Source organism: Pipistrellus kuhlii, unplaced genomic scaffold, assembly GCF_014108245.1.
Source record: "Pipistrellus kuhlii isolate mPipKuh1 unplaced genomic scaffold, mPipKuh1.p scaffold_m20_p_18, whole genome shotgun sequence".
Taxonomy (NCBI): Eukaryota; Metazoa; Chordata; class Mammalia; order Chiroptera; family Vespertilionidae; genus Pipistrellus; species Pipistrellus kuhlii.
Window position 1 is genome coordinate 18,477,205 of NW_023425493.1, and position 27,626 is coordinate 18,504,830.

The 27,626-nt window shown below is 37.5% G+C and overlaps 1 protein-coding gene across 1 annotated transcript in view; it reads right to left on the reverse strand.

Annotated features, from left to right (window-relative positions):
• Positions 1–26,833, reverse strand: part of TDRD5 (tudor domain containing 5) — a 45,824-nt gene extending 18,991 nt beyond the window's left edge. The window contains exons 1-10 of the mRNA XM_036442351.2: positions 26,582–26,833; positions 25,121–25,528; positions 22,197–22,390; positions 17,114–17,197; positions 14,653–14,709; positions 11,322–11,475; positions 6,349–6,557; positions 5,078–5,298; positions 1,094–1,306; positions 498–564 (exon numbers count right to left, since the gene is read on the reverse strand). Coding sequence (XP_036298244.1) covers positions 498–564; positions 1,094–1,306; positions 5,078–5,298; positions 6,349–6,557; positions 11,322–11,475; positions 14,653–14,709; positions 17,114–17,197; positions 22,197–22,390; positions 25,121–25,528; positions 26,582–26,813 — 1,839 coding nt within the window. The 5' untranslated portion in view covers positions 26,814–26,833. The remainder of the gene's footprint in view (positions 1–497; positions 565–1,093; positions 1,307–5,077; positions 5,299–6,348; positions 6,558–11,321; positions 11,476–14,652; positions 14,710–17,113; positions 17,198–22,196; positions 22,391–25,120; positions 25,529–26,581) is intronic.
• Positions 26,834–27,626: the final 793 nt, after the last annotated feature.

Genomic DNA, 27,626 nt, shown 5'->3' on the forward strand with positions numbered 1-27,626 from the left:
TCCCCATGGATACTCTTTAGCTGCTCCCCAGCATCTAAAAGACAACGTCCAGATTCCTGAACAGGAATATGGATCCCCTTAGATTTCTGTTTATTTCTCTGCCATCACTTGCCATGCCTCAACTCCAGCGCATCCTATATTACATTGCCAAACAGAACCACTTCAGACTTCTCAAATTTGAGATGCTTTGTGCTATTCTCATTTAGCCTGGAATGTCTTCTCTTTTTTGTCCAGTTATAGTCTTAATCTTCCTTCATATTCCACTCAAATACCACTGTATTATGGGGCCTTCCCTAATTACCTTGAACAGAGATGTATATTCTTCTTCATACACATCTACCATACACAGCAGAAATCTCTATAGCAAACACGGCACAGTACAATTATTTTTATCTATACATCTGTCCTCCATATTTTCTACAATGATTTCTTTGAGAAACTGAATCTGTTCTTGGCATCACATAATTTCTGAGTAAGAGGAAAACAAGTAAACATACCTCTACTGGTCTCACCCAAGCCAAAGAACAAGGGATAGCCTGAGCTGGAAGCTTTGTGTAGCAGCATCTGCAATGGATAATCAAATATATTAATACTTAATCATGTTTTTATACTGTATGCTATGAAATTTCTAAGCCATTTCTTGATTTTAGCTATCACACCATTTCAGAGTATTTTATTCATGCATTTTTAAATTAATGTCTTATACTTTAAAGCACTCTAAGAAATACTAGTAAAATTATTAAATATAGTAGTTTATTAAAACCATGCAAATAGTTAGGAAGAGGAAATCTTCATGCTATATAAATGCAACTCTTAGCATAACCCAAAGAAACATTTTCTTAATAAGAGGTTGAAATTCAATCTCATAGTCTATTCAGATTCACAGTTATGTGAAAAAAAGACACGAGATTATAATCCAACTGTGAACCTAAATGACCATTTGCCAAGTCTGCACTAAGAAGAAAGGGATGGTAAACAGGGAAGGATAGGGAGAAGAAGGCAAAAGAAAACAAAACAAGGAGGTCTCCTAACCACACAAAGCTTTGGCAGTGATTCAAAACTTGAGTTGTCCTTCCTAAATTTGTTAACTCACTTGAGGAACCTCAAGGAGGACTTCTGAACAGTTCCAATATTTCCAAAGTCTGGGTAGAACACTTCAACTTCCTGTTTCCCAAGAACTCGATGGATAATGACTCGATACCACCACTTATCCTCAGAAATCTTTACACAACAGAGATGTCCTGGTTGGATAAAATATTCTGGCATGGCATATCGATCAGAAACCAGTTGATTAGAATAACAGCGCCTGTGGAATTCCGTAACATGGGAACAAAAGGGAAGAACAATTTTTACTAGTGTATCAAGAGCAAGGAAGTCTTGGAAAAAAGCAAAGGAAAAAGCCCTCACTTTTTCTGATTTGTTAATGCTTATTAATACCAATTAGTTTAATTTTCCTTTCTCTTTTCTAAATCCCTCTCTTCATCAACAAACATCTTTAAATAGAAAACTCATACTCATTTTGCCTCACATTCTCTGCTGAAGAATGCAGTCTAACTTCATTCCCCAGAACTTCCTAAAATGGACATTGTAAAAATAATAATGGTCTGTTAATTCCCAAATCCAGTAGCCTTTCTCCTCAGCTTTCAATTTACTTTCTCTCTCGCAGAATGGCCCTGATCCTTTCCTCTTTCAAATTCTATCCTCGTTTCTAAGATATTCTCTTTTCCTACTAGTTTCTTGTCCATAATTATTCCCTTAAAGGCTCTGTAATTGCCTTAAAAGTTTGGGTTCTCTGGGGGCTTTTCTTTAGGGAGAGTAATATAATAAAAGCTCAGGCTCTAAAACCAGTAACCTGGGTTCACATCCATCATTTACTAGCTGTGTGATGACTTTATCTTTCTGTGCTTCAGGTTACTTGTTGAAGATGGGAATGGTGATAATAAAGCCTTACTTACAATATGTGAATATTTAGCCAAGTCCAAATTAGTAAACACGCAAATATTAACTATTTATTATTATTCTTGCTGTATACCATCTCATTCATTTAAAAACATTTTTGGTTTGTTTTTTCTTTACTGCATCATCCATTTTCATACCTTATACTACTATTGATAAATTGATGATTCTCCATCTCTATGTTTGACTCTGCATCCCTTCTGCCCTTTTAAAACTTTATTTCTGCCGAAACCGGTTTGGCTCAGTGGTAGAGCATTGGTCTGCGGACTGAACGGTCCCAGGTTCAATTCCGGTCAAGGGCATGTACCTTGGTTGCGGGCACATCCCCTGTAAGGGGTGTGCAAGAGGCAGCTGGTCGATGTTTCTCTCTCATCGACGTTTCTAGCTCTCTCTCTCTCTCTCTCTCTTCCTCTCTGTAAAATATCAATAAAATATATTTTAAAAAAACAACAACAACTTTATTTCCAACTGTATGGAAAAGATACTAGTTGTTGCCAATTTCCATTCTCCTCTCTCTTTTTTTTGTAGTAATAGCATCCCTATTCTTTTTAAAAAATATATTTATCCTTACTGGATGACATGTTTCATTGATTTTTATTTTTAATTTAAAAATTTATTATTAATTTTTAATTGATTTCAGAGAGGAAGAGAAAGAAACATCAATGATGAGAATCATTGATCAGCTGTCTCCTACATGCCCCACACTGGGATTGGGCATTGTCCTGACCAGTAATTGAACCGAACCATGACCTCCTAGTTCACTGGTCAACGCTCAACCACTGAGCGATGCCAGCTGGGCTGCTTCATTGATTTTTAGAGAGAGAGGGAGAGACAGAGAAATACTTATGTGAGAGAGAAACATTGATCAGCTGCTTCTCAGACATGCCTACGTAATGTGTCCTCCAGGGAACTGAACTCATAACCATTCCAACCAACCTCGTCACCTGGTCAGGCAATAGAATCCCTATTTTTAACTGCCTTTCCAGGCTCCTTTACATCTAAATGTGGCTACATGCATACTAAGTTCTGGCCAATGGGATGTGAGATTGTGAATTCATGTGTATTTTATCACAATTTTTAAAAAAGTAAAGTGTGAAAATCCACCTTGTCTTTTAAAGAAAAAGGGATCCTCCAACCCTCTACCTCCCCTACTTCCCTTTCCAACTGGCTGTAATGAAGACCTAGAGGATCTGGCAATGAGCTACATCCTGGACCATGTGGGTGGGCCAATATATTATCTTGGGCAGCAAGACAGAAAACACCGATGTCCCTTAACACCTGGAGCTATGATATCAGAAGTATTACTTATACATGAACTTTATGGGAAGAAGAAATAAACTTTTATCTACTATAGCTAACTTATGTCTTTGTAACACTGGCTAAACCCTAATCCTAATATTACCCACTCAACATTACCAATTCAGTATCTCATGATCACCTTAAATTCACTATCTGTAAACTTCTAACTTCCAAGCCCAGCTGAAACCTACCTAATTTCTAAAATCAGCAGTTTTCATATTTTCCTTTTCTCTCATCTTTTCAACCACATTCTTGTCATCAAGATTTGACAATTCTATTTTCCTAATTTCTCTCCTTTCCACTCTCTCTCACCAACACTAGTCTATAAGGATCTTCTCCCCTTCACTCTTTCAATCCTCCACTCTGCAACTAGATTTATCCTTCTAAAATATAAACCTAATATTCTTTCTCTATTAAAACCTTTAGAGGTTCCTCTCTATATACAGAAGAAATAAAATTCCCTTCCCGGAGTGTCCATACTTTAGTTTGTCCCTAGTCTTCCAGTTTCACATCCAGTCATTGTCCCCCCACCTCACTCAGTGGTGACTTTAATTCCCTATTTGTTGTTCCCAGAGCACACGGCTCACTCCTTTGTTAATGTTAGTCTTGGTTCCAGTGACTGGATCTGCACATATCCACTCACACCTCCTCATCTGGAAAAATTGTTACTTATATTTGAGGCCTAGCTCAAGTGTCTCCTTAATGAAGCTCTCCTTCATCTTGCCCAGGCAGAACTCCTGCCTCACACAATAGCCCTCTTATACCTCATCTATTTTCCTAGCTAATCACTGAGTTCACAAAGGCAAAGACTCTGACTGCCTTTCCTTGTACAGCCAGTGCCTCAACATCCCAACACCAAGCAACAGCAGATACAGTATTAATAATAATAGCAGCCAACATTTGAGCCAGACTCTATTCTAAGTACTTCTACATTCACAACTGAGTTAAGTACTATCATTATCCCTATTTTGGAGATTAGAAGACCAGACCCAGAGAAGTAAAATAACTTCAAAGTCACAGAGCCAGTAAGTGTGCTTTAAAATATAGACATATAAAATGGACCATACAAGAATATATTTACCAAGTGATTATTATGTGACTTACATTATTCTAGGTATTCTTGGAGGGACATGAGTATATTATGTAAAATTAGGAAAAAAAATGAGGTACTTTTGAAGAGATACAAAATAAATAACAAAAAAAACCACTTGTATGTAACACTAATATAAAAATTAGACATTATTGTTCATGAATAAATCTAAAGTGATTGCAAATGTACACATCTTATATGGTGTTTATTAATAAAGGACATCATTTTTCAGTAGAGAAGAGAGATAACTTAGAGCATCAGTTCTCCAAGTATAGTTCACGAACCCTTGGAAATCCTGGTAATATCTTCTGGGAAGTCCATAAGAACAACGCTATTTTAATATTTTAGTATTATTATGAAAATAGTTATTTGCCCTTTTCACTGTGTTAACATTTCAACTAAAACAACATATCTCAAAACAGAAGCAGATATTTAAAAATCCAAGTTTCTTCTATTAAGCTAGGTATTAAAGCGATCTTCAAAAAAATGTAAACAATGCCGCTCTTCTAATTTACAAAAATATTTTCATAAAAATGTTACTTATATTCACACACTTGGATTTACGACATTTTTAAAAATATTTTTTTAAAATCTTGTCCTTTTAATTTCTATATGATAAATATCAATTAAACGAAAGCTCTCTTGGGTCCTTAATTTTTAAGAGTCCTGAAGCCAAAAGATTTAAGAATCACTGATTTAGAATGAGATACTTTGAAAACAAGAGACTCCTACCGCATTTCAATCATCATGTCTTCAAGTAACTCTGATGAATCCCTGCTATATATTTGGATGTAGAATTGACTAGGAGAGATTATATTTTCCACAAAGACTCCCACAAGGGTACTGGTATCTAATGGCGGCAGTCTGCATAATTTCTTGTCCCAGGCAGCATCTGGTGGGATATCATGATTTTCCATTGCCAGATTGAGCTGTGATTTTTCGATTTCTACTTGCTGCACGTTAAGAAAGAAATCAAAGAAGCCAACATAAATCTTTGGGTAACATTTCAAACTTCATGACAACATTTCTCCAAGTATATTTCATGAATCACCTTTATCAGAATCACCTAGGAAATTATAAAAATGAAGATTCTTGGGCTTTAGTCTACACTTACTAATTCAGAATAACGAAGTGGGGCCCACAAGTATGCATTTAAAAAATTCCCTCGGTGATTCTTACCTATGATAAAATATGAAAACCTATTGCCTTATGATATTAGGTAAAGAGTTAAAAGTGTATTGCTCAACAACCCTATATAACACTAAGATATGGTACTTCAAATATTCAGATTGAACTAAGGTTCTCATCTTACCCAACCTTACCAGCAAAGGTAATCTGAAAGAATAAATTTCAAACTAGTCTTGTAATAAAAAGTAGGGTTTCTCAAATACTCATCCTAAAATATATTATTTTCCTTTAGGCCTTCCTATTGTCCTCTAGAAAACACAGCAGACTCTCATAAAACAACGTTTCCCTTCCGTGAAAAAAGAAGGTATAGCGAGTAGAAGGGAAGGAACATAACTATTAATTCCTTAATAACAATAGAGTAAGTAATAGGAGACGAAAACACAAAAAGGGAAAATGTCTGTGGAGAGGTAATAAAGTAGAAAAAAGAAAGCTCCCTATAACTGAGTATAGGTTGGGGTAATCTGCAGCAGCTGTTGAGGTGTACAGTTGACACAAAGCTCCTCAAGTCTTCCCTTCTAAAGCAGTCCAGGGTTTAGAGAATCGGCAATGTCATCTTAAGAGAACTGTCAAGTCTTCAAAGCCATGTGAAAACTTGAAAATGAGACTTGAGGGAAAGGTAGGGAAAATAAAAAAGATTGAAAACCAGAATAAATGCTGCATAAAGTGACTTCAGACCAAAACTCTAGTCTCTTCCAAGAAATCAAACTCCCAGAAATAAGACTTTCTAAAATAGAACTTTGGTTTAATGAAGCAGTCGTCCAGTTAGCCCTCCACCATGCTGGATTTCCAGGACCAAGTCTGTAAACCTCACTCACCAGCTGCAAAGGCTTCACCACCAGGTTAGGCTTCTTGTAAATTCTCTGTTCTGGCTCTTTATGATTTTTAAAAGACCAATTCCATGGGGTTTCCTTAATAGGAGCAGTAGACAATGCATTTCTAGGGTGACTGGAGACACAAGTTTTGGCTTCTATTTTCTTATCTGATTGCACTAAATATGAACTTCTTACTGATGAAACAGCTCCATCTGAAATGACCAATAGAGCAGCCTAAGTATATCTGTTAAAATATTGTTATAACTGCTATTAAGCACATTCCGTGTGCCAGGCACTGGGTAGATAGTGCTGAATAAGAAATACGAACCTGTCCTTGCAGAACCTTTCAGTATGGAGACATATAAGAGGAGTTCTAGATAGGAACAAATCTTAATTATGTTGGTGGAAGAGGGTAATTCTGATAAGGCTTCTTAACCTTTGGTGGAAGGTTTTTTTTATCTTTCAACATTTTGATTTCAATTTATTTCTCCTTCAGCTTTAGCAGTGAGTATTCATTGTTGCATCATGTAGCGTGTCTGTGTCTGTGACTATTTAGTAGTCCATAATACGATGCCTTAATTTTTAGGGGAATTCCCAAATCAATCACATATTTTGTTGAAATGTATATATGTATGATGATTACAAGAGATTGGCATATTAAAACAGACCCCAGATACATCTAAAACCATAGTGGCTCTTAAAAAGTAAAATGAGTGCACAAATAGATTCAATATTTATCACTGTAATTTTTCATAACTGATATGATCATTAATAGCTTAGTTAAGTGAATTGTAATATAGTCATATAAAAGAATTATATGTAGTTAAAAAGAATGAAATCAACCTGTATATGCTGATATGGGAAAATATCCACAATATATGAAGCATAAAAAACAAGGACTAATACAATATTCTATCTAATAAAAGAGTAATATGCAAATTGACCATCACTACAATACACAATATGGACACCCCCATGTGGTCAAAGATGGCTGCCTCCATGTGGACACAGATGGCCGCCACAAGATGGCCTGCATGGGAGGGCAGTTGTGGGAAGTTAGGGGTAACCAGGCCAGCAAGGGAGAGCAGTTGGGGAGGTACCCAGGCTTGCAGGGGAGGACAGTTGGGAGGGAACAAGACCTGCAGGAGAGGACAGTTAGGAGGGACCCAGGCCTGCAGAGGACAGTTGGGGGACCAGGCCTGCAGGGGAGGTCAGTTGGGAGCCAGCAGTCCTGGATGTCCAATTGCCCATTTAAGCCCAGTGGGATCAGGCCTAAATGGATGGTAGGACATCCCTCAAGGGGTCCCAGATTGGAGAGGGTGTAGGCTGGGCTGAGGGACACCCCTCCTCCTCCTCTCCCCATGCACAAAAGTTTATATATACTAGTATTGTCTTGTGTAAGAAAAGTTTACATACATTATACAACTACTAGAGGCCTGATGCATGAAATTCATGCAAGAGTAGGCGTCTACTTCCTTCCCCTAACTGCTGATACCAGCTTCCCTCCACACCCAGGACCAAGCTTTCCTCAGGCCACTGGCAGGCACCCGGGACCCGGGCTTCCCTTGCAGTCCCGGATTCATCCGGAAGGTTGTCTGGAAGGACGTCTGATCTAACTAGCATATTATGCTTTTTACTATAGAACAGAGAGGCCCAGTGCACGAATTCATACATGGGTGGGGCTCGGCCAACCCAACCTCATCAGAGCGGATTGGATCAGGCCAGCTTGGGGGAGGAAACATGGGCAGTTGGCCGGCCAACCCTGCCCTCTGGTTGAACTGGTTGAGGAGACAATTTGCATATTAGCCTTTTATTATATGTGATATGATGTCTTACAGAAGAAATCCATAAGTAGTACAAAACTACTAACACTAGTTACTACCTCTGCATTCTTTGAAATATTTAAAGAAGCAAATATTATTTTTGTAATATTTAAAAAATCTAGCTATGCTTACATATATATTTAAAAAAGTCTGGCCCTACCCGGTTTGACTCAGTGACTAGAGCTTCAGACCAAAGACTGAAGGTTTCTGGGTTTGATTCTGGTGAAGTACACATACCTTAGTTGCAGGCCTGAACCCTAGCCTGTCAGAGCACATTCGGGAGGTAAGCAATTGATGTTGTCTCTCTCACATTGATGCTTTTCTCTCTGTCTCTCCTCTCTCCCTTCCACACTCTCTCTAAAATTCAATGAAAAAAATATCCTCAGATGAGGATTAAACAAAAAAACAACAAAAAGGTCTGGATCACTACACAAAAATTCTAATAGCATTTTTGTAGGAGTAAAATTATGAGAAATGTCCATTTTCAACTTTCTACTCATTGTGCTATTTGAATTTTTTAGAATGAGCATGGATTATTTTAATCAGAAAAATATACAAAGAAACATTATACTTTTGAAAAAAAAATAGCTGTTTATTGTAATCATTTGTAGAAACTTATCTTTATATATAAAAGGCTAATATGCTGTGTCCTTCCCACTGTCCAACCAGTGCTATGATGCACACTAACCACCAGGGGGCAGATGCTCAATGCAGAAGTTACTGTGATGCACACTTTCCATTACAGAGAAATAGCAGCACGGACCTGGCCAACAAAGCAACACTTGGCTTCCCCCAAGTGGGTCATGGCCCCGCCACCACTCCTGAGCGACAGCCCACCAAATTGCAGCCATACTGCTGAGACCCCATGGCCAGCCCAAAAATGGCCACATAGCAACGCCTGGCTTTCTTCTCCCTAGTGACTAGCCTCCTTGGAATTTCTTCAGCCCAGGAACATGACTTGCTTTATACCCAGGTAGAAACATTTACACATTAACCAAATGTCTGTAAAGCATTTTCCCATGCCTCATCTCATTTGGTCCTCTCAGAAATCTTGGAGTAGGTAGGTAGAAGATTTGGTGGAATCCTATTTTCTTTTCATTAGCCGGAAAATGGAGATTTAGAAAACAGAAACTTGACCCAATTGAAAAGTAAGAAATGGTGAGCCTTGAAAATGACTTCAGGTTTTCTCACTGCACAGAATATTGTCAAACACTGCTGCAGTGAAATATTTTACCCTTTGTTCTCCCTGCGTGATCTATAATAATCATCTGCTTTGTGTTGCTATTTACTGCTGTGTTGCTGACAATTGCCAGAAAGAGAATTGGGGTGCTTCACTGGCTAGAAAAAGTTTAACTACATCAGAAAGCAGGTCTAATTAAGCAAGTTTATTCTATATCTATAAAAGGCTAAGATGACTCACGTATGTGCAATACATATAAAGCTCTCACAGGCGCCAATTGCATGGGTGTGTTTCCATCTGTCGATTGTCGATTATGAATTTGGTTGACACTTTTCTTATAGAGAAAGGGCAAATAGCAATATTAACACATTGCGGACGGATCACGAGAATTTACGTGTTTTTTGCTCTAAGGCTTGTGGCCAATAATGAGAATTTTTAAAAAAGATATTAGCTGCCAAAACCGGTGTGGCTCAGTGGATAGAGCGCAGGTCTGCGGACTGAGGGGCCGCAGGTCCATTCTAGTCAGGGGCATGTACCTTGGTTTCGGGCACATCCCCAGTGGGGGGTGGGCAGGAGGCAGCTGGTCAATGTTTCTAATTGTCTGTCCCTCTCCCTTCCTCTCTGTAAAAAATCAATAAAATATATATATTTTACAAAATAAATAAATAAAATAAAAAGATATTAGCTTGTAAAAACATGTAATAAAATAACTTCAAAATGCAATGGGTATTTTAAAGTGTGCCTTTAACATTTATGTAAAATCATTTTTTGTACTTGTTCAATAGAAACTTATCTGGCCATTGGGTAAAGCTAGCAATAAAACTACTGGTCCTCATGGGTTAAAATATTTCTTCTAATTAATTTCCTTTCAATGTGCAGGAATTCATGCACTGGGCCATTAGTAAAAATATAAGTACAATATTGTACTATTGGCTGGAAAGATATTATCAATGAGGGACTGAGCAAAGAATACATGGGATCTGACTATTAATTCTTAATAAGTGTATTTGAATCTACAGTAATGCCAATAAAATTTTCAAAAGAAAAAAAATTAAGCCACATTAAAAACAAAAATAAAACAAAACAAAAAACAAGTGCCTTAATAGCAATGCAGTGTCTTGAAGTGGATCCAGAAAGAGAAAAATAACAATTTTTGAAAACTGGTAAAATCGGAATAAACTCTGGAGTTCAGTTAATATAGTGTACCAATGCTAATTTATTAGTTTTAATAAATGTATCATGGTAATGTAAGATGTTACTATTAAGAGACACTGGATGAAGGGCATATGGGAACTCTGTACTATCTTTGCAACTTTTCTATACACCTAAAATTTTCACAAAATAAAATGTTCATTTTTAGAAAAGCACAGGTGCTGGATGCCAAGGACACCCATTTATTCTGAATTTCCATGTATTTATTTATTTTTAAAAATAAGTTAATTGATTTTAGGGGTAGAAATAGAGAAAGGGAGAGAGAAATAGAAACATCAACATCTTTTGGCTGCCTCCTGCAAGTCCCCTACTGGGGAATGAGCCTGCAACCCCAAACTGAACAGGTGCCCTCTTGGAGCAGGGACTAATGCTCAACCACTGAGCCACACCAGCTGGGCTGAATCACCATGTATTTCTAAATAGCTTTTGATACACAGCTAGAGTTAAGAACTACCTAGTGTTTCCCCATCAGATCACTGTTTCAGAAAACTGTTTTTTTTTTCAGAATCATCCAAAAATCTGGACAATGAAGAAAGTAAATTTAAAAAAAATCAGATGATCTTGAATAGTAGTACAGGTTAGCCTATTATAACAAATCTCACCAGAATTAAGGTCATTATATACAAAACATTTTCAAGACTAACGTGTGATCTGTTTGGTTATAACAAAGAATCGTACACATACAAATAATGCTTTCTCTTTCCTTGTCCTTCTAGGAACAACTAAAAATCAGGTTTGCTTCAGATTGTAATTAAACTCACCACGTGGTAGGGGCTTCATATCAGCATCAAACACTAGTAAGTCTTGCTCTCCTTCCCTGAACTCCACATGGAGGATGTCACTAAGAGCTCCAACGAGTTCTATCACATTTAAGAAGCCCAATTTTTTTGGTGCAAGTTGTTCTTTAAAAATTAACTGTCATACACACACACACAAAACAAACAAACAAACAAACAAACAGGAACAACATGAAATAACAATGTTAGATAACAGGAATATAATATCTACAGACACCTTAGACAGTGCTTTATTATGGATTTAGCCAAGCTAAATCTGTAAGCATCAGTGAACTCAGGTTCTACAGTAAATGCTTGCTTCCATAGAAGTATAATATAAACCAAGAGACCTATATAATCCCTCACTATAAAACTTATAGGCCAATCATGAATATCCCAAGAAATAAAGAATTCGTTGAGGACACAGGAAAAGTGCTGGTGAATTAAACTTAGTATCTTTACTTCTTTGTACCTTACATATACATTGTGGTTTCTTTCCCTTTTATGTTCATTAGTTACTTTAATGGTTTCTCTACCTTTTCTGTGGTGTAGGTATCTAGTACTATGAAAATGCAATTCAGTGAGCAAAAGGCTAGTTTACAAAGAATTTTTAAAATATGAATTATTTAAATAAATGATAATTAAAAGTCTCAGGAAGGTATAGAGCAAAAAACAGTCTCTATCCCATTCCCATCCACCAGTCACCCAAGAGATCACCTCCCAGGATGTAACCCTTTTCACCAGTTTATTGTGCAATTTATATTACGCCATTTTACATATTATCTGTGAATTTTTAGTTTTGCTATCTGGTTTCTCTCTCCATCTTTTAAAAAAATATATTTTTTTTATTGATTTCAGAGAAGAAAGAAGAGGGAGAGAGCGATAGAAACATCAATGATGAGAAAGAATCATTGACTAGCTGCTTCCTGCATGTCCCCTACTAGGGATCAAGTCCACAACCTGGGCATGTGCCCTTGACCAGAATTGAACCTGGGACCCTTCAGTCTGCAAGGTGACGCTCTATCCGCTGAGCCAAACCGGCTAAGGCTCTCTCTTCGTCTTTATGTGGAGCTGCAGGAAGATCCTGAAACTATACTGCTGATATATTATCTTCTCTTCAATTAGAAATTTAATAAGGGATGTTGAAAGAATGGCAGAGTGTTGATCAGGTATTTCAAGAGCAAAAAATCATACCGGTAGCTTTTATATCATGTTAGATAAAATAAAGGGAAGGGTTGGCAAATGTTGCTATAGAATTTAGAATAAAAATTAAATTAAATCTATACTCACTATGTATTTATAATCATAAAATTGAATTTCTGCCTAACGCTATTTATTAAGAAAGGCAAAGAGCTTCCCTGCAACATTAAAATACTTATTTTGATTTCTTCCTAACCTTTGTAATCTTAACACCTTGAACTTGCATTACACAAAGTACATTTGCTAAAATTTTTGTGATAAAAAAAAAAACTGCTTACTCTGAGCTGTGAGTCTGGTACAAGAAGTTGATTTTACCCATAAATTTTATTTATTTATTTTTTTTATATTTTTATTTTTTAAAAATATATTTTATTGATATTTCACAGAGAGGAGGAAGGGAGAGAGTTGGGAGCTAGAAACGTCGATGAGAGAGAAACATCGACCAGCTGCCTCTTGCACACCCCCTACCGGGGATGTGTCCGCAACCAATGTATATGCCCTTGACCGGAATCGAACCTGGGACCTTTCAGTCCTCAGGCTGACGCTCTACCACTGAGCCAAACCGGCTTCGGCTTACCCATAAATTTTATATTAAATCATATTTTATTACTCTCAGACTTTATTCTGTCATTTCACTGATAAGTGACTTCACTTGTTAATCTAAAACACATCAGAGCCTTTGTTTTAGCTTCTCCCATTGGTTTACTTGAAAAACACTTTATGGCTCTAGATTCTATAAGATACATTTCTTTAAAACAAGATGAATTTAAATTTTCTCCATCTCTATCCTGAGAGATATGTATTTTCTAAGTTTTCTTCTTTTTAACATTTACTGAATAATTATTATATAGCAGGCACTGATCTAAGTACTTTATTTTTAAGTCATTTAAACTTCACAAAACTATAATATTAGGCAATATTATCCTGACTTTACATATATCCATAAAATAGCACAAAGCAATGTATCTTACTCTTTATGCTATAGTATCTCACAATATCTGTATTCATATCTATAAATATATGTCACTTTTTATGGCATAGTAGTTAAGAGGTATAATTCTGAAACCAGACTGCCTAGGGTTCAAATCTTGACTCCTCTGTACTTGCTATGTATAGGCCCTGAGGCAAGTTACTTCTTTATGCCTCATTTTATTGTAAAAATCTAATGAAAGAAATTCAGAACAGTGTTGCACACAGCTAACATATGTATAGGTTTTAACCAATTTTAAAAATTGGATATACGGCAGTATCTGAACTATCATTCTGCAACCTGATTTTTTTTTCCCACCAAATGTTCCAAAAATGTTCCAGGTTTCAGAACAAATCTAGTTCATTTATTTTATCTACTACATATTATTCCATTGTACAAATGTCAATTCAAATTTATTTATCCATTCTCCTATTGATGGTCATGTAATCTGTTTCCAATTTTTTTTTTACTATTCTGCAATGTGCACATTCCTTATGAATGACTTCATGTGCACGTGTATAAGAGTTTTCTCTAAAGTGCGTGTATAGAAGTGGAGTGAGGTGCTATCTTAAGCTTTTCTAGGGACTGCCAAAACGCTCTCCAACGGGGATTTGTCACACAAGCAGCAGAGGTATTGTGTTTCTCCACAACCTCTCTGCTACTTGGTATTATCAGATATGAAAAATAATGTTTTTTTCCCCTAATAATATTGTAACAATAAGCAGTAAAAATATCCTTCCTATGGATCATGAATTATTCATTAAGGATCATATTCTTGACTCTTTTAGTAAGGAAAAGGACATCAGAAATCAAAACAAAATGTTTAAGCTCTAGAGTAGGGGTGTCGAACTCAATCAGAGAAGGGGCCAAAATCTAAAATCCAGCCTAAATCGCGGGCCGAATGGTTTACTGAACAGTCATAAACTGTCATTGTGATGGAAACGCAGCGGAGTGCAGTGATGACAGCGCGGTGCGGGCCACATTGCAAGGCCTGGCGGGACGGATTTGGCCCGTGGGCCTTGTGTTTGACACATGTGCTCTAGAGCATAGACTTGGAGGGTCCAAGAAGTAGCAACAAAATTTCTATCTATCAGAAAAATATAAGCTATAAAAAAAACCATGGTTTATGAAAAAGAAAACACTCACCTCAAACTCTCTAGGCAGTTTAGAAATAAGTAAACCCTCTGGAAACTTGGACACAACCTAATAAATAGAAAATGAAATAGAATATAAATAGGTACCATTGGAGCGTTGGGTGATAAAATATAAGACAGTATAAGTTTAAATATTAACAAAGATAAAAGCAGCATGTTATTCATTCAATTAAATAGTCACAATATTTTTCAGTTTCCAGTTTTAAAAAACATTATAACAACAACAAAGTGACTTCCAACATTTCCAGAGTTAAGAAATCATTCTTGCACAACACTGGAATTCCACAGCTCTCCACAAATTCCTGTAAGTTCTTTAGCTTAGATAGCATACTTACCATTAGTTCATATTAAAGAAAATCTAAAGAAAATTTCCATAGCATAAATTCAAGCATTTTAAATGGTAGAAAAGAAATACAATGGTCATTATATAAAAAAAAAAAACTTTAAAAATACAGTACAGAGAAAATATCCAGTTAGCCATTGTTGTCTATATGTACATAAAATATCTATATTTAACATAAAATAGGTCATTATTTCTATAATCAGTTTTTAAATATCAAACCAAACACATCTTCCATGTTAGTAAATATGTACCAACATGTTTCTGGCTTGAATTTTCAAAATATTCAATATATACCCGAAACCGGTTTAGCTAAATGGTAGAGCGTCAGTCTGCAGACTGAAAGGTCAAAGGCATGGATGTTGGTTGCAGGCACATCCCTGGTAGGGGGTGTGCAAGAGGCAGCTGATCAATGTTTCTCTCTCATCGATGTTTCTAGCTCTCTATCTCTCTCCCTTCCTCTCTGTAAAAAATCAATAAAAATAAAAAAATTCAATATACTTAAATTTGCTTGCTCAGTCCCTAGAGCTATTTCCTATTTTTTATAACCACAAGCACTGAAGTGATTATCCTTATAGTTGCACCTTTTACTTTTCCAGTTATTTTTTGGGGGATAAATTCCTAGAAGTGGATTCAGTCTATACCAATAAAGAATAAAAAGTTTTGCACTGGCCATGGCCAGGTAGCTGAGTTGGTTAGTGCTGTTCTGATACTCCAAGGTTTTGGGTTTGATCCCCAGTCAGGGCATATACAAGAATCAATCAATGAATGCATAAATAAGTAGAAGAGCAAATCAATGTTTCTCTCTCTGTATATATATTTCTTTCATCTCTCTCTTTAAAAATCAATTAAAAAAATTTAAAGTTTTACGTTTTCCTACATTTTTCAAAATACTATATATTTTATTTTAAGTTTCAGTAAAATGCAAAGTAGAAATGATTATAAAATCCTATGATTCAGAGATAGTTGTTGATGCATTTCAGAAACCAACTTATACACAAACATATTCAAATTATTTATGATTTACATTAAAGGGTAACATTAAACATGTTACTCTATAAAATCTATTTTTAGAGCTCAACAGTATGTCAAGGAGATACTTCATGAAAATTAATTGAGTTACACATAAACTTCCTTATGAGCCACATGATATTCCCTAGTTTGGGCAGATAATTTAACCAATCCTTTATCAATGAAGGCTTACTATTTCTCTAATATTTTGTTATCATAAAAAAGTCATATTGAACAAATATCCAAACAAGAAGACAGGGCCTGAATGCCCGAAAGTTTTTCCACTTTTCCTAGTAAAACCACGTAGCTCAAATGAAAGTAAGGCAGAAAGAGTGACAATGGCACTCTGATTCTTCAAATTGCAATTAATAGCTACCACTGAAATTTTAAGTGAATAAAGAGCTTTTACAAATTAATAATGAGAAATAGTAAATTAGGCCAAATACATAAGAAATATAAATGACTACTAAGCATATGAAAACATGCTCAATGTAAAAATCAAGATATAAGTTAAAACTACATAGACAGTAACATTTCACTGATAATAGGAGTGAAAATCTGTTCAAATCTTTTTGAGGGAAAAGTAGTAATATTTATCAAAACTTAATCAATATCTGTCAATTCCACCACTAGATAAATGTTCAGACATTAACTACAGCATTTTTTAATAGCCAAGGCTAGAAATAACCCAAATGTTAATCAATAACAACTCTCATGTGAAATATTGTATATCAACACGATGGGATACCATACACAATTTAGAATAGTATTTGACTTCAATATATAGAAAACTGGTATTAGAAAGAACTTGACAATGATTCATTAGGGTAAGGGAAAAAAAATCTGGAAAGAGAGTACATTTATAAAGGAACTTAACATTTTCTAAAAAATTTTTTTTTTAAATTTTAAGATTGTAATTTATTTACTTTTTTTCTGATCATAAATGAATAGCCACTCCATTTGCAACATATTTGAAAATATGAGGCAAAAATATAAATATTAAACTAATAAATACTCTTAAGCAAATTAACTTGGCCACAAATAATATCTAAATATATAATCAAGTATTCTTATCCATTTTTCAGAAACAGAAAATACTTACAAATTTTATTTTATGTTTTAGTTCTGGATTAATAGTCCCACCAGGTCCAATCTGTGCAATAACTGATTTGAAGGTGTTCTCCAACTATGAAGAAAGAAAGAAAAGTTCAAGTTATAGTCCAAAAAAAGTCAAAGATAAATCTGAAATAATATGCAAATATCTATCAAAGGAAATGTATTTAAAGCAAATGGATAAAAAACTGTTCTCAAATCACCATAACATTTCATACATAAAAGAACAATTTGATTCTAGAGTCTTCAATTACTCAATCCCATACTCTTACCCAGAAAAAAACATTTGTTACTAATTTTCTTCTCTTTATAAAAGCATTCAATGTTTATTAAACACATACTTATTGTGTGCCTAATGCAGGGAAGAGAGAGGATGGTGAAAGAACGATCCCTGGGAGGCAGGATTCAGTGTGAACCAGGGCACTGGTGGAATAACTGGCCATAAAGGGCAGAAAGAAATGCTCTTCTGTTGAAATAGAAATGAAGAGGAAAGAACCAATAGGGATGCAGAAAGATCTGTGAATGTGGGGTCAGGAAATAGAGTTACTATCTAGTGTATTCTGAGTTTAGAAGCAAGGCTCATTCCTAAGGATAGAGGGAAAGGGGAGGAAGTTCATGAAGTTGAGCAAGTGGAAAATAAAGTTAAGGAAACAACAGATGATTATCTGAACTCAACAGAGTAAAAACAGGAGTGGCCCAAGTTAAAACAGCAGGGATCTAAAAAAAAAAAAAGACAGCAGAATTTTATTGGAGAAAAGCCAATGGCAAAGGGAGACCCCAATAAAGTAAAAAGATGAAGAGACTATTGCAGGAAAGTGATAGAGAGGGCAATGAAGGTAGAAGGACCTTAACAAAGGAAAAAGAATAGTTTTCCTGAGGTATTAGAAAAGTAGTGGAAGAGGAAACTGAAAAAGGTAGACTCAAATCATATTACAGAATATGCCAATCTAACAAAATTTTTTTTAGTTCCATAAACAAAAATGACACAGAGATTTTTAGCAAGGGAAAGACATTATCAAAATTTTAATCTGGCAGAAAATTAGATTTGGAGGGATGAGCAATCAGGAGACTAGAGTGCTAAGAGAGTAAAGAATAGAAACAGGAAATAATAAAGGTGGAACCCACAAAAATTAGGAAAGAATACAATGGAGAAGGAATTGCTGACCCTACAGAGATGAATAAGAGACCAAGGAAAAAGACTCAGTGACCTCAAGTTTTATGCAAAAAGCTAAAGGACCTTGAACATAGAAGGTTTTTGCTATTTTTTAATCAATTTCAATAATTTGGGAAACTGGGAAGTAAATGGCAGGATACTGAATACAAATGTGATTTGTTTTTATGTAGAACAGCTGGTAACAAGGTAAGCAAACTATGACCCATGGGTCAAAACTGGCCCACCATCTGTCTTTTCATAGTCCATGAACTAAGAATGGTTTAGACATTTTTAAATGGTTGGAGGGAAGAAAAAATATTTTGTGACACATGAAAATGATACAAAATTCAAATTTCAGTATCTATCAATAAAGTTTTATTGGAACACAGACTCACTCACTATTGTCCAAGGTTATTTTAGCACTACAAAGGCAGAGTTGGATAATTACAACAGAGACAATTTGGCACTCAAAGCCTCAACTATGTACTATGTGATCTTTTAGGGAAAATATTTTCCAAGCCTGGTTTCAAGATGTCAAAATGATGGGCTCTTACTAGGAAAAGAATTCTTCTCAAGAAGATGAATATGGTTTTTGCCCCAAATTAAGAGACTTAAAATGAATGGAGTTTGGGAGGTTTTTTAAAGTCCAGGTAATTTTGAGGATATCTATAATTAGAGGGTAAAAGTTATAATGTGGGAGAAAGTAAGAACAGCAGGTGATCAGTGATTGACATAAAGAAATTAATCAAGAGGGTCCCTGATTTCACAACGCCGGCCCATATACAAAATACAAAGAATGGGCAATAAGTGAACAAAAGATTACAACCCAGGGGCATAAATAAAGATTAAAATGACCCTCCCTCCCCCAAAGCCATATTCAGATAGAAACTTATAGGACCAGAGAAAAGGCAGAAAAGAGCTTTGAATCAAAGATATATACCATGTTTCCCCGAAAATAAGACATCCTCTGAAAATAAGACCTAGCGCATGGAAAGATAAAACATCCTCCGAAAATAAGACCTAGCGCAACTTGGGAGAAAAAAATTAATATAAGACACTGTCTTATTTTTGGGGAAACAGGGTATTCCTTAGAAAAATGGATAAATAATGAATAGGCAACTGATAAAAAATAACACTAAAAAGATAATAGAAGCATAAAGTTTAACCTCTAATAATCAGACAGTAATAGTTATTTACCAATCAATTGAAAAATTATTTTTACAAAAGAAATATGCACTTTCACTTATTAATATTTTTTCTGAAATTTTCAATCAGTAAATAATTTTTGAAAATGAGAACTTTACATACTGAAAAAGACAAAAAAAATTATTTATAAACATTATTATGGTGTATTTGGAAAACCTATGAGAAAAATTATTAAATAAGTTCAAAGTTCAGTAAGGTGGCCAGTTTCAAAATAATATTTCAAAAAACTAATTTCTTTCCTCATAAGCCTTAAGTAGTTAGAACCCCATTCTCAATAGCAGCAAAAGTGTCACACTATACAATACCTAAGAATACACTTACAAGACTTGCACCAAACTCTAATAGAGAAAACTAATACATCTGCACTGAAGAGCATAAGATAATACTGAATGAACAGAAAGCTACATATGATATTGAAGAAATCTATTAAATGTAATGTGTGAAGTCTTCAAATTAAAAATTTAATTCTAAGAGAAATCTCATTGAAATCTTAGAATTTACAAAAGTAATTATAAACTTCCAGGAAAAAAAATACATTAGAAGAGATAAAAAGACTGAAAAGGGACTAATTAGTGGAGACTTGCCCTAACAAAATTAAGGTGAATTTAAAAGCACCAAAATAGAACTGACACAGAAACATACACCCACAAAAAATTATAATCCTGCTAGATTAAAACTTCTTCCATACCATATACCTTATACAACAAAAAACTTGAAATCAATAATAGACCTAAGACCTAAAATCATAAAACATCTAAAAGAAAACACAGGAGAACATTTTGTAACTTTGTATTAAGCAAAAATCTATTATGGCCAAAACCGGTTTGGCTCAGTGGATAGAGTATCTGTCTGCAAACTGAGGGTCCCAGGTTCGATTCCAGTCAGGGGCATGTACATTGGTTGCAGGCACATCCCCAGTGGGGGGAGGAGGGACAGCTGGTAGATGTTTCTCTCTAATTGATGTTTCTAACTCTCTATCCCTCTCCCTTCCTCTCTGTAAAAAATCAATAAAATATGTTTTAAAAAAAATCTATTATGTAGGCAAAAATCAAAAGAAAAATATAAATTCAATTTCTTGAAAAATACAGACTTTTCCACAAAAGTCAGATTAAAGAAATAAAGAGACAAGTATAGACCAGAGAAAATATTTCTCTGATAAAGGACTTAAGTCTAGATTACATAAATAATTCTTCCAACTAAATACAAAGACTACTCAATTTTTTAGAATGAGCAAAAATATGAATAGACACTTCAAAGAAGATATACAAATGGGAAATACTCATATGAAAACATGCCCAACATTATTCATCATTAGAAAAATCTCAATTAAAACTAATGAGATCTCATATACACCCACTGGAATGGCTATAGTTTAAAAACTGACAATATCAAATGTTAACAAAGCTGCAATGTAGCTCATGAGAAAGTAAAATTGTACAGACAATTTAGAAAACAGTTTGGCAATTTCTTATAAAGTTGTTAAACACATACTTAGTGTATGACCCAACAATCCTACTGCCAGGTATTTTATCAAGATAAATGAAGCCTATATTCACACAAAGTGTACATATAATGTTCATAGCAGATTTATTTATAATACTCCAAACAGTAAATAACATCTATTGTAATTGAAGTATATCAATACAGTGGAATGATATTCAGCAAGAAAAAGAAACAAACAGATGATATATACTGGATGAATTTAAAAAGCATCTTGCTAAGTTAAAGAAGATAAACACAAAGCTAGATGTTATTTAATTCCATTTATATGAAACTCCTGGGAAGTTAAATTACAATTATAAAAAGCAGTGATTGTAGCTGCAGGCAGAGAAAGAGATAAACTACAAAGTGGCATCAAGGAACTTTGGGGAGATGATGGAAATGCTCTGTTTCTTGATTTTTATGGTTCTTACATGACTAGATCCAGTTGTCAAAACTCAAACTGTCCATTTAAAATGTGTAAATTTTATTATATATGTTACTAAAGCAAGTATTTTAAGTTATAGAAATAAAGCACTTCTATGTCTCAAATTTAATTTCCATATGCTTATTCTGAGCTCAACTTGTTATCTTGCTAATTAACCAGGCCTTTCTTGGTTATATTTTTTATTTTTAAATATATATATTATTGATTTTTTATAGAGAGGAAGAGAGAGGGACAGAGAGCCAGAAACATCGATGAGAGAGAAACATTGATCAGATGCCTCCTGCACACCCCTCACTGAGGATGTGCCCGCAACCAAGGTACATGCCCTTGACCGGAATCGAACCCGGGACCCTTCAGTCCACTGAGCCAAACCGGTTTTGGCTGGTTATATTTTTTAATATAATATTAAAATCCTTCAGCATTCTAGTCACACAAAGATACCAGGATTATAGTGCTCAGGGTCCCGCCGTTCAGGTGAAGATTCTTGAGGTAAGTTGTAAATATGCTTCTATAACTTTGGTGAGACTGGAACTAGAGATATAGAACTGAGAATCATCTGCAGAAAATAGTAGAAACCCTGGAGTTGACAAAATTGTACTCTTTTCTCACTGCCACTTCTCATTTCTTACTAATCTAGAGAACCATAGAAAATGCTTAAGTTACATCTGAAATTAGTGAATGACCTGAATTTTAAAAGACCAGCTTTTCCATCAGATATAAGTAATAACCACTGAATTTAAACATACATTTTCAGTGTATTAATATTTCCAAACTCTAATATCTCACCTGATTTAATTTTTCAGTGTGATTCAGCCTTGAAGTCTCTGCTACATTTGACTTAGAAGTCCTTTCCATGTTCAGGATTTGCTTCAATGGCTCTATGTTTGAAGTGGGTCGTGAAAAGCGTGTCTTTGCTAGTGGGAAGCTTGGAGAGTATGATCCTTCTTGTTTCATTCTGAAAGGCTGGGTAAAAATTTTACCTTTTGTGAATAAAAGGAGAAAAAAATTGTCACTAGAAATTTCTAGTTTATTTTCTGGTGGTTACATACGAGGCTACCATGAACTAAATTGCCCTCAACTTAGAACTAAAAATTAATGCAAGTAAGCTTACATTTTAAACATTAAGTCAATAAAATGTACATGTAATGGAAGTGATTAATCATCAATAGAAGAAAACCAAGAGATCCTAAGTGTGCTACTGAAAAAGGGGACATCTAAAACTCCACTTAAGGTCATCCTATCCTATCTAATAAAAGGGTAATATGCAAATTAACCATCACTCCATCACAAAGAAGATGGCGCCTAGTCCTCTCAGCCCCACGGGAGTCCCCCAGTCCAGGGGTGGTGCCTGCTGAGAGCGGGCAGCACGGCAGGAATGCTTGCTTCGTTGTGGCAACAAGGCAAGTGTTCTGGCCTGGCTGCGGAGGGGCCTCTGGCCAGGCGTGGAACATTTGTGTCGCCCCAGCGATGAGACAAGCCTTCTGCACCCGGTCATGGATGGGCCTCTGGGCCACGAAGAGCCTCTGGGCAGCGGGTGCAGAGCAGCCAGACCCCGCAGAGAGCTACTGGCATACAGATTTGTGTGCAGGGCTACTAGTCTAAATATAATTACAGAGATGCAGGATTCAATAGGTAAAAACTCAAAAAGCTGTATCTTGTGTAGGAGACAAAAAGTCTCTAAGCAACGAGTCTTCTTAGGACCATGCTTCTTAAACCTGATAACCACCTAGCAAGCAGTGTATGGATGGGGAATAGGAAGAATGAAAAGATATAGAATAAAATATATTATTCTAGACTGTAGTTTTTTATTCAACATTTGTAGGAAGGAGAATAGCACTGGAGAGGTTTATTCTTTTGTACAACATGAAAGATGTATCACTGGGCCTCACCTCTTTCTTTATCTTAAGTTCAAGCTCATAAAAAAAACAAAAACCCACAATTATTTCCAAGATAGCCTGATGATAGAAAGAAAGGCCATGGATTGGGAACAGGAACCTCTTATAAGTTTAATCCCTTGAGTTAGTCTCCCTAAGCTTGAGCACCTCAAGAATCCTATATAATAAAAGCCTAATATGCTAAGTGTCTGGTTGAATGGTCTGCCATTCAACCAATCAAAGCATACTACGCTAATAATATTCTAAGGCCATTCAACTGCTCACTATGATGTGCACTGACCACCAAGAGGCAGACGCTCTAACCAGTAGGATTAGCTTGTTGCTGGAATCCAGCCAATCAGGACTGAGTGAGACAGGCCAGACATGCCCTGGAGACTTCCCACTGTCCCTCTCCGGCTGGCCAACCTCCCGTGCCTCTCTTTGGCCCCGATTGTGCACCGGTGGGGTCCATTGGCCTGACCTGAGCCCTCTTGCAATCTGGGAGGATGTCAGAGAGCCGGTTTCAGCCCAATCCTGCAGGCCAGGCCAAGAGAACCCACTGGTGCACGAATTCATGCACCACACCTCTAATACTAATATAATTGAGGACTAGACTCTAAACACATAGTGGCCCCAAGGTCTTTCCTGACCAGAATATGTAAACTCTCCAGCATATCTTTGCCCAACTATATTATCCACCACTGTTTAAATATTTATTTGTAAACTCCTGACAGACTCATGTTCACCTATATTAACCTAAATGTAGATTTTGGAGCAAAAGAAAAAACCACTGAAATAGGGATAGAATCCCCCAAAAGGCTCAATATATAGATTCTTAACTGTCAAGGGTCTAGACTCTAGAGAAATAGTATACAAATAATTATAGTGGTTTCTGAGTCTTTGAGAGTGACAGTGATTTGGGAAGGAAAAACAATGAAGGAGCAGTAATAAGAACTGGGTGTCTTAACCTGGCTCTAGCTCTTTTCCAACCATGTGACTTTGGAAAAGTCCTTTGACTTTCCTGAGCTTTGGTATCCTTATCTGTAAGACAGGGCTATTCACAATACTTGTCTATGGTATGGCAATGACAATCCAAGGTCAATGGTATATAAATAAGGTGGTCATCATTACACGACATAAATTAATGCAGTGCCTGCTATGACATCAGAGATCAATGACAGCAAAGATCAGGTGGCAAATGCTACTAACTAGTATGACTTTTAAAACTTCATTTTCCATGTTTCATCTTTACTTGAACACATAGACTTAATGTTCATTTACAGTGTTCTAGAAAGAGCTGATTTTGTGTTTTTATAACAAACTAGAGGCCCGATGCTTAAAATTTGTGCAAGAGTAGGCCTTCCTTCCCCCAGCTGCTGGCACCTGGGACCCCGGGTTCCCTCCAGCCAGCCAGCAGGCACCCGGGACCCGGGCTTTCCTCTGACTTCCTGCAGGAACCCAGGACCCAGGCTTTCCTCCAGCCCCAGAATGATGTCCAAAAGGACATCCGGTCTAATTAGCCTATTACCCTTTTATTATTAGAGATACTACTTATTGTGACCATACTAAATGCCAGGCACTTTACAGACCTCATCTCATTTTATTCTCAGCACCATTCCAAGGTGCAAGTACTATTACTTTTCTTCTAGCAAGGAGGAAACGAATGCTTAGGTATTTTACATAACATGCCTGACATCATCACCCAGCTAGTGAATGGTAAAGCCAACATTTAACTTCAACAAATTGGTGGAGCTTAGGCATCACATGCCTCTCTCTGTGTCACGAGGGCTCCGAAATTTGTTCATCCACAGTAGGTACCAATGCTAACAGGCTTACCTGCCGGCCACCCTCTCTGCTTTTCTTCTGATATGCTCTTCTTTAGCATCAACAAAGAACCTGCTCTGGTCTGCTCTACGGAAATAATATCTGAAGCCGCATTCAGTACTTCAAACATGGACAGGAACCCATACTGCATGTACTGGAATGATCGTCCAAAGCGCTTGGCAAATGCCTTTTCAAAATCAGACAGAAGAACAGGAGATAACGCCAGGAGGTCCTTCAACTCACTCTTCACGACAGCTGGGAGGATGGGGGGCACCCTTCCTCGGTACGGTACTCGTCGGTGAAAGCCTGGCCCAGAGCAAACGCTGGCCCTTCCCTTCTGCACCGAGTTTCGAACCTTATGACTGCTCCTCTGCTTTGCAACTAAACTTGCTATTCCTTTGGTGGATTCATCTGGAATGGCTGAAGAAAAGAACAAAGGAATCATATGTAGGTGAAAACTTCCTTCTTTCTCCTTTGTATTTGTGGTTGTGTAGACATTTTTTAACGCTCCATGTAGATGTGTATCTGGATAGCATAAATATGAACCCTGGTTCTTTTATCTTTTATGCATTTTGGACAACAGCTTATTAGTTCCTCTACCAGAGGATGAAGAGAGAAAGGTAAAACCCAATATGTCATTATTACTGCTAACTGACTCCCGGAAAGGTTTGAAAATCTTGAGATGGCCAAAACCGGTTTGGCTCAGTGAATAAAGCGTCAGCCTGCGGACTGAAAGGTCCCGGGTTCGATTCCAGTCAAGGGCATGTACCTTGGTTGCGGGCTCATCCCCAGTAGGGGGTGTGCAAGAGGCAGCTGATCGATGATTCTCTCTCATCGATGTTTCTAACTCTCTATCCCTCTCTCTTCGCCTCTGTAAAAATCAATAAATATATATATATTTAAAAATCTTGGGATGAACAACAAACTTCCCTTCAATTTTTTTGTGTGTGTGTGCACGCCTGGCATGTGAAATTAAAAATATGATTTTATGCCAAAGCCGGTTTGGCTCAGTGGTAGAGCGTCGGTATGAGGACTGAAAGGTCCCAGGTTCGATTCAGATCAAGGGCATGTACCTTGGTTGTGGGCACATCCCCGGTGGGGGGTGTGCAGGAGGCAGCCGGTCGATGTTTCTCTCTCATCGACGTTTCTAGCTCTCTATCTCTCTCCCTTCCTCTCTGTAAAATATCAATAATATATATATATTTTAAAAATATGATTTTATAATAAAAAAGTCCCATTGCTATGTTTCTCCCAACTAAAGGTGCCATCATTTGAAATAATATGCAAAATGCGGTTTTTGTCAATGTACATTTGGTGGTGGGGTTCTTAACTTTGCTAACGCTCTAACTTAGCCCACAACCTTAAAGGTAGACAGGCCTCTGATCCTCTCTGCCCCCCAACATGAAAATATCCTGTCTCGGATGTAGGATAACTGTTAACACTTCACTGAGTGATTGTGATTCCAACGTTTACCTTTCAGTATCACGGTGCCGTCCCCGCAGGGGCAGACACTGACGACATCAGGCATGTCCAACACCAGCTCCATCGTGGACCGATACCCGAGGATGCGGAGTGGTAGGTGGCTCCCGACCATCAGGAGGTACTCCTTCTCCAGCTGCTGCGGGCTCAGCCCGTCTTTGGTGGAAATGAGCAGCGACCGGATCTCTTTCCGCAGGCACTCCAGGATGCGCTCCTGCTCAGACATCGCGCCGCCCTCTCCGGGGTTTCAGCCGCAGACACAGCTCCTGAGGGCAAAACGACCAAGAGTGAACTCTACACACCACGGAGACACTCGAGTTTTAAAAAGTGTGGAAGGCAGCCGAAACCGGTTTGGCTCAGTGGATAGAGCGTCTGCCTGCGGACTGAAAGAACCCGGGTTCGATTCCGGTCAAGGGCATGTACGTTGGTTGAGGGCACATCCCCGGTAGGGGGCGTGCAAGAGGCAGCTGATGGATGATTCTCTCTCATCGATGTTTCTAACTCTCTATCCCTCTTTTTTTTAAGTGTGGAAGGCAGAAGCAACATCATGAGAATCCTCCGAAACCTGAGCGGCTTCGCAAAGCCCTGTCCCCTCCCCACCCACCCGCAACCCAAACTCTCAATCTCAAAAACAAACAAACAAAAAAAACCACCTCAAACGGTGTTGATTTCACCCACAGGAGTCTCTGGAAACCGCTCCCTGCGCCCTCCCCGTCCCGCCTCGGCGGCGTGAGGGGCCCCCTTCCCGCCCCCAACGTCTCCGGGCCCCGGGGGTGTGCAGGGGGCGGGGCGGCCCTCCCGCTGGGCCGGCTGCGCTCTCCTGAGGCGCCGAGGCCCGGGGAACCGGCTGGAGGACCGCCCCGCGGCGGCCCGGCCTCGTGTGGCCGCCACTCACCGGTCGGGCCCGGCGCCGCCGCCGCCGTTGTGGGCGCGGAGAGGGCGGGAGCAGCAGGTCCGACGAGCAACGCCGAGGAGCGCGCCGGCCGCCCGCGCCTGCGCACCGCAGCCCAGGGCCGCCGGCGCCGCGCCACGTGCCCGG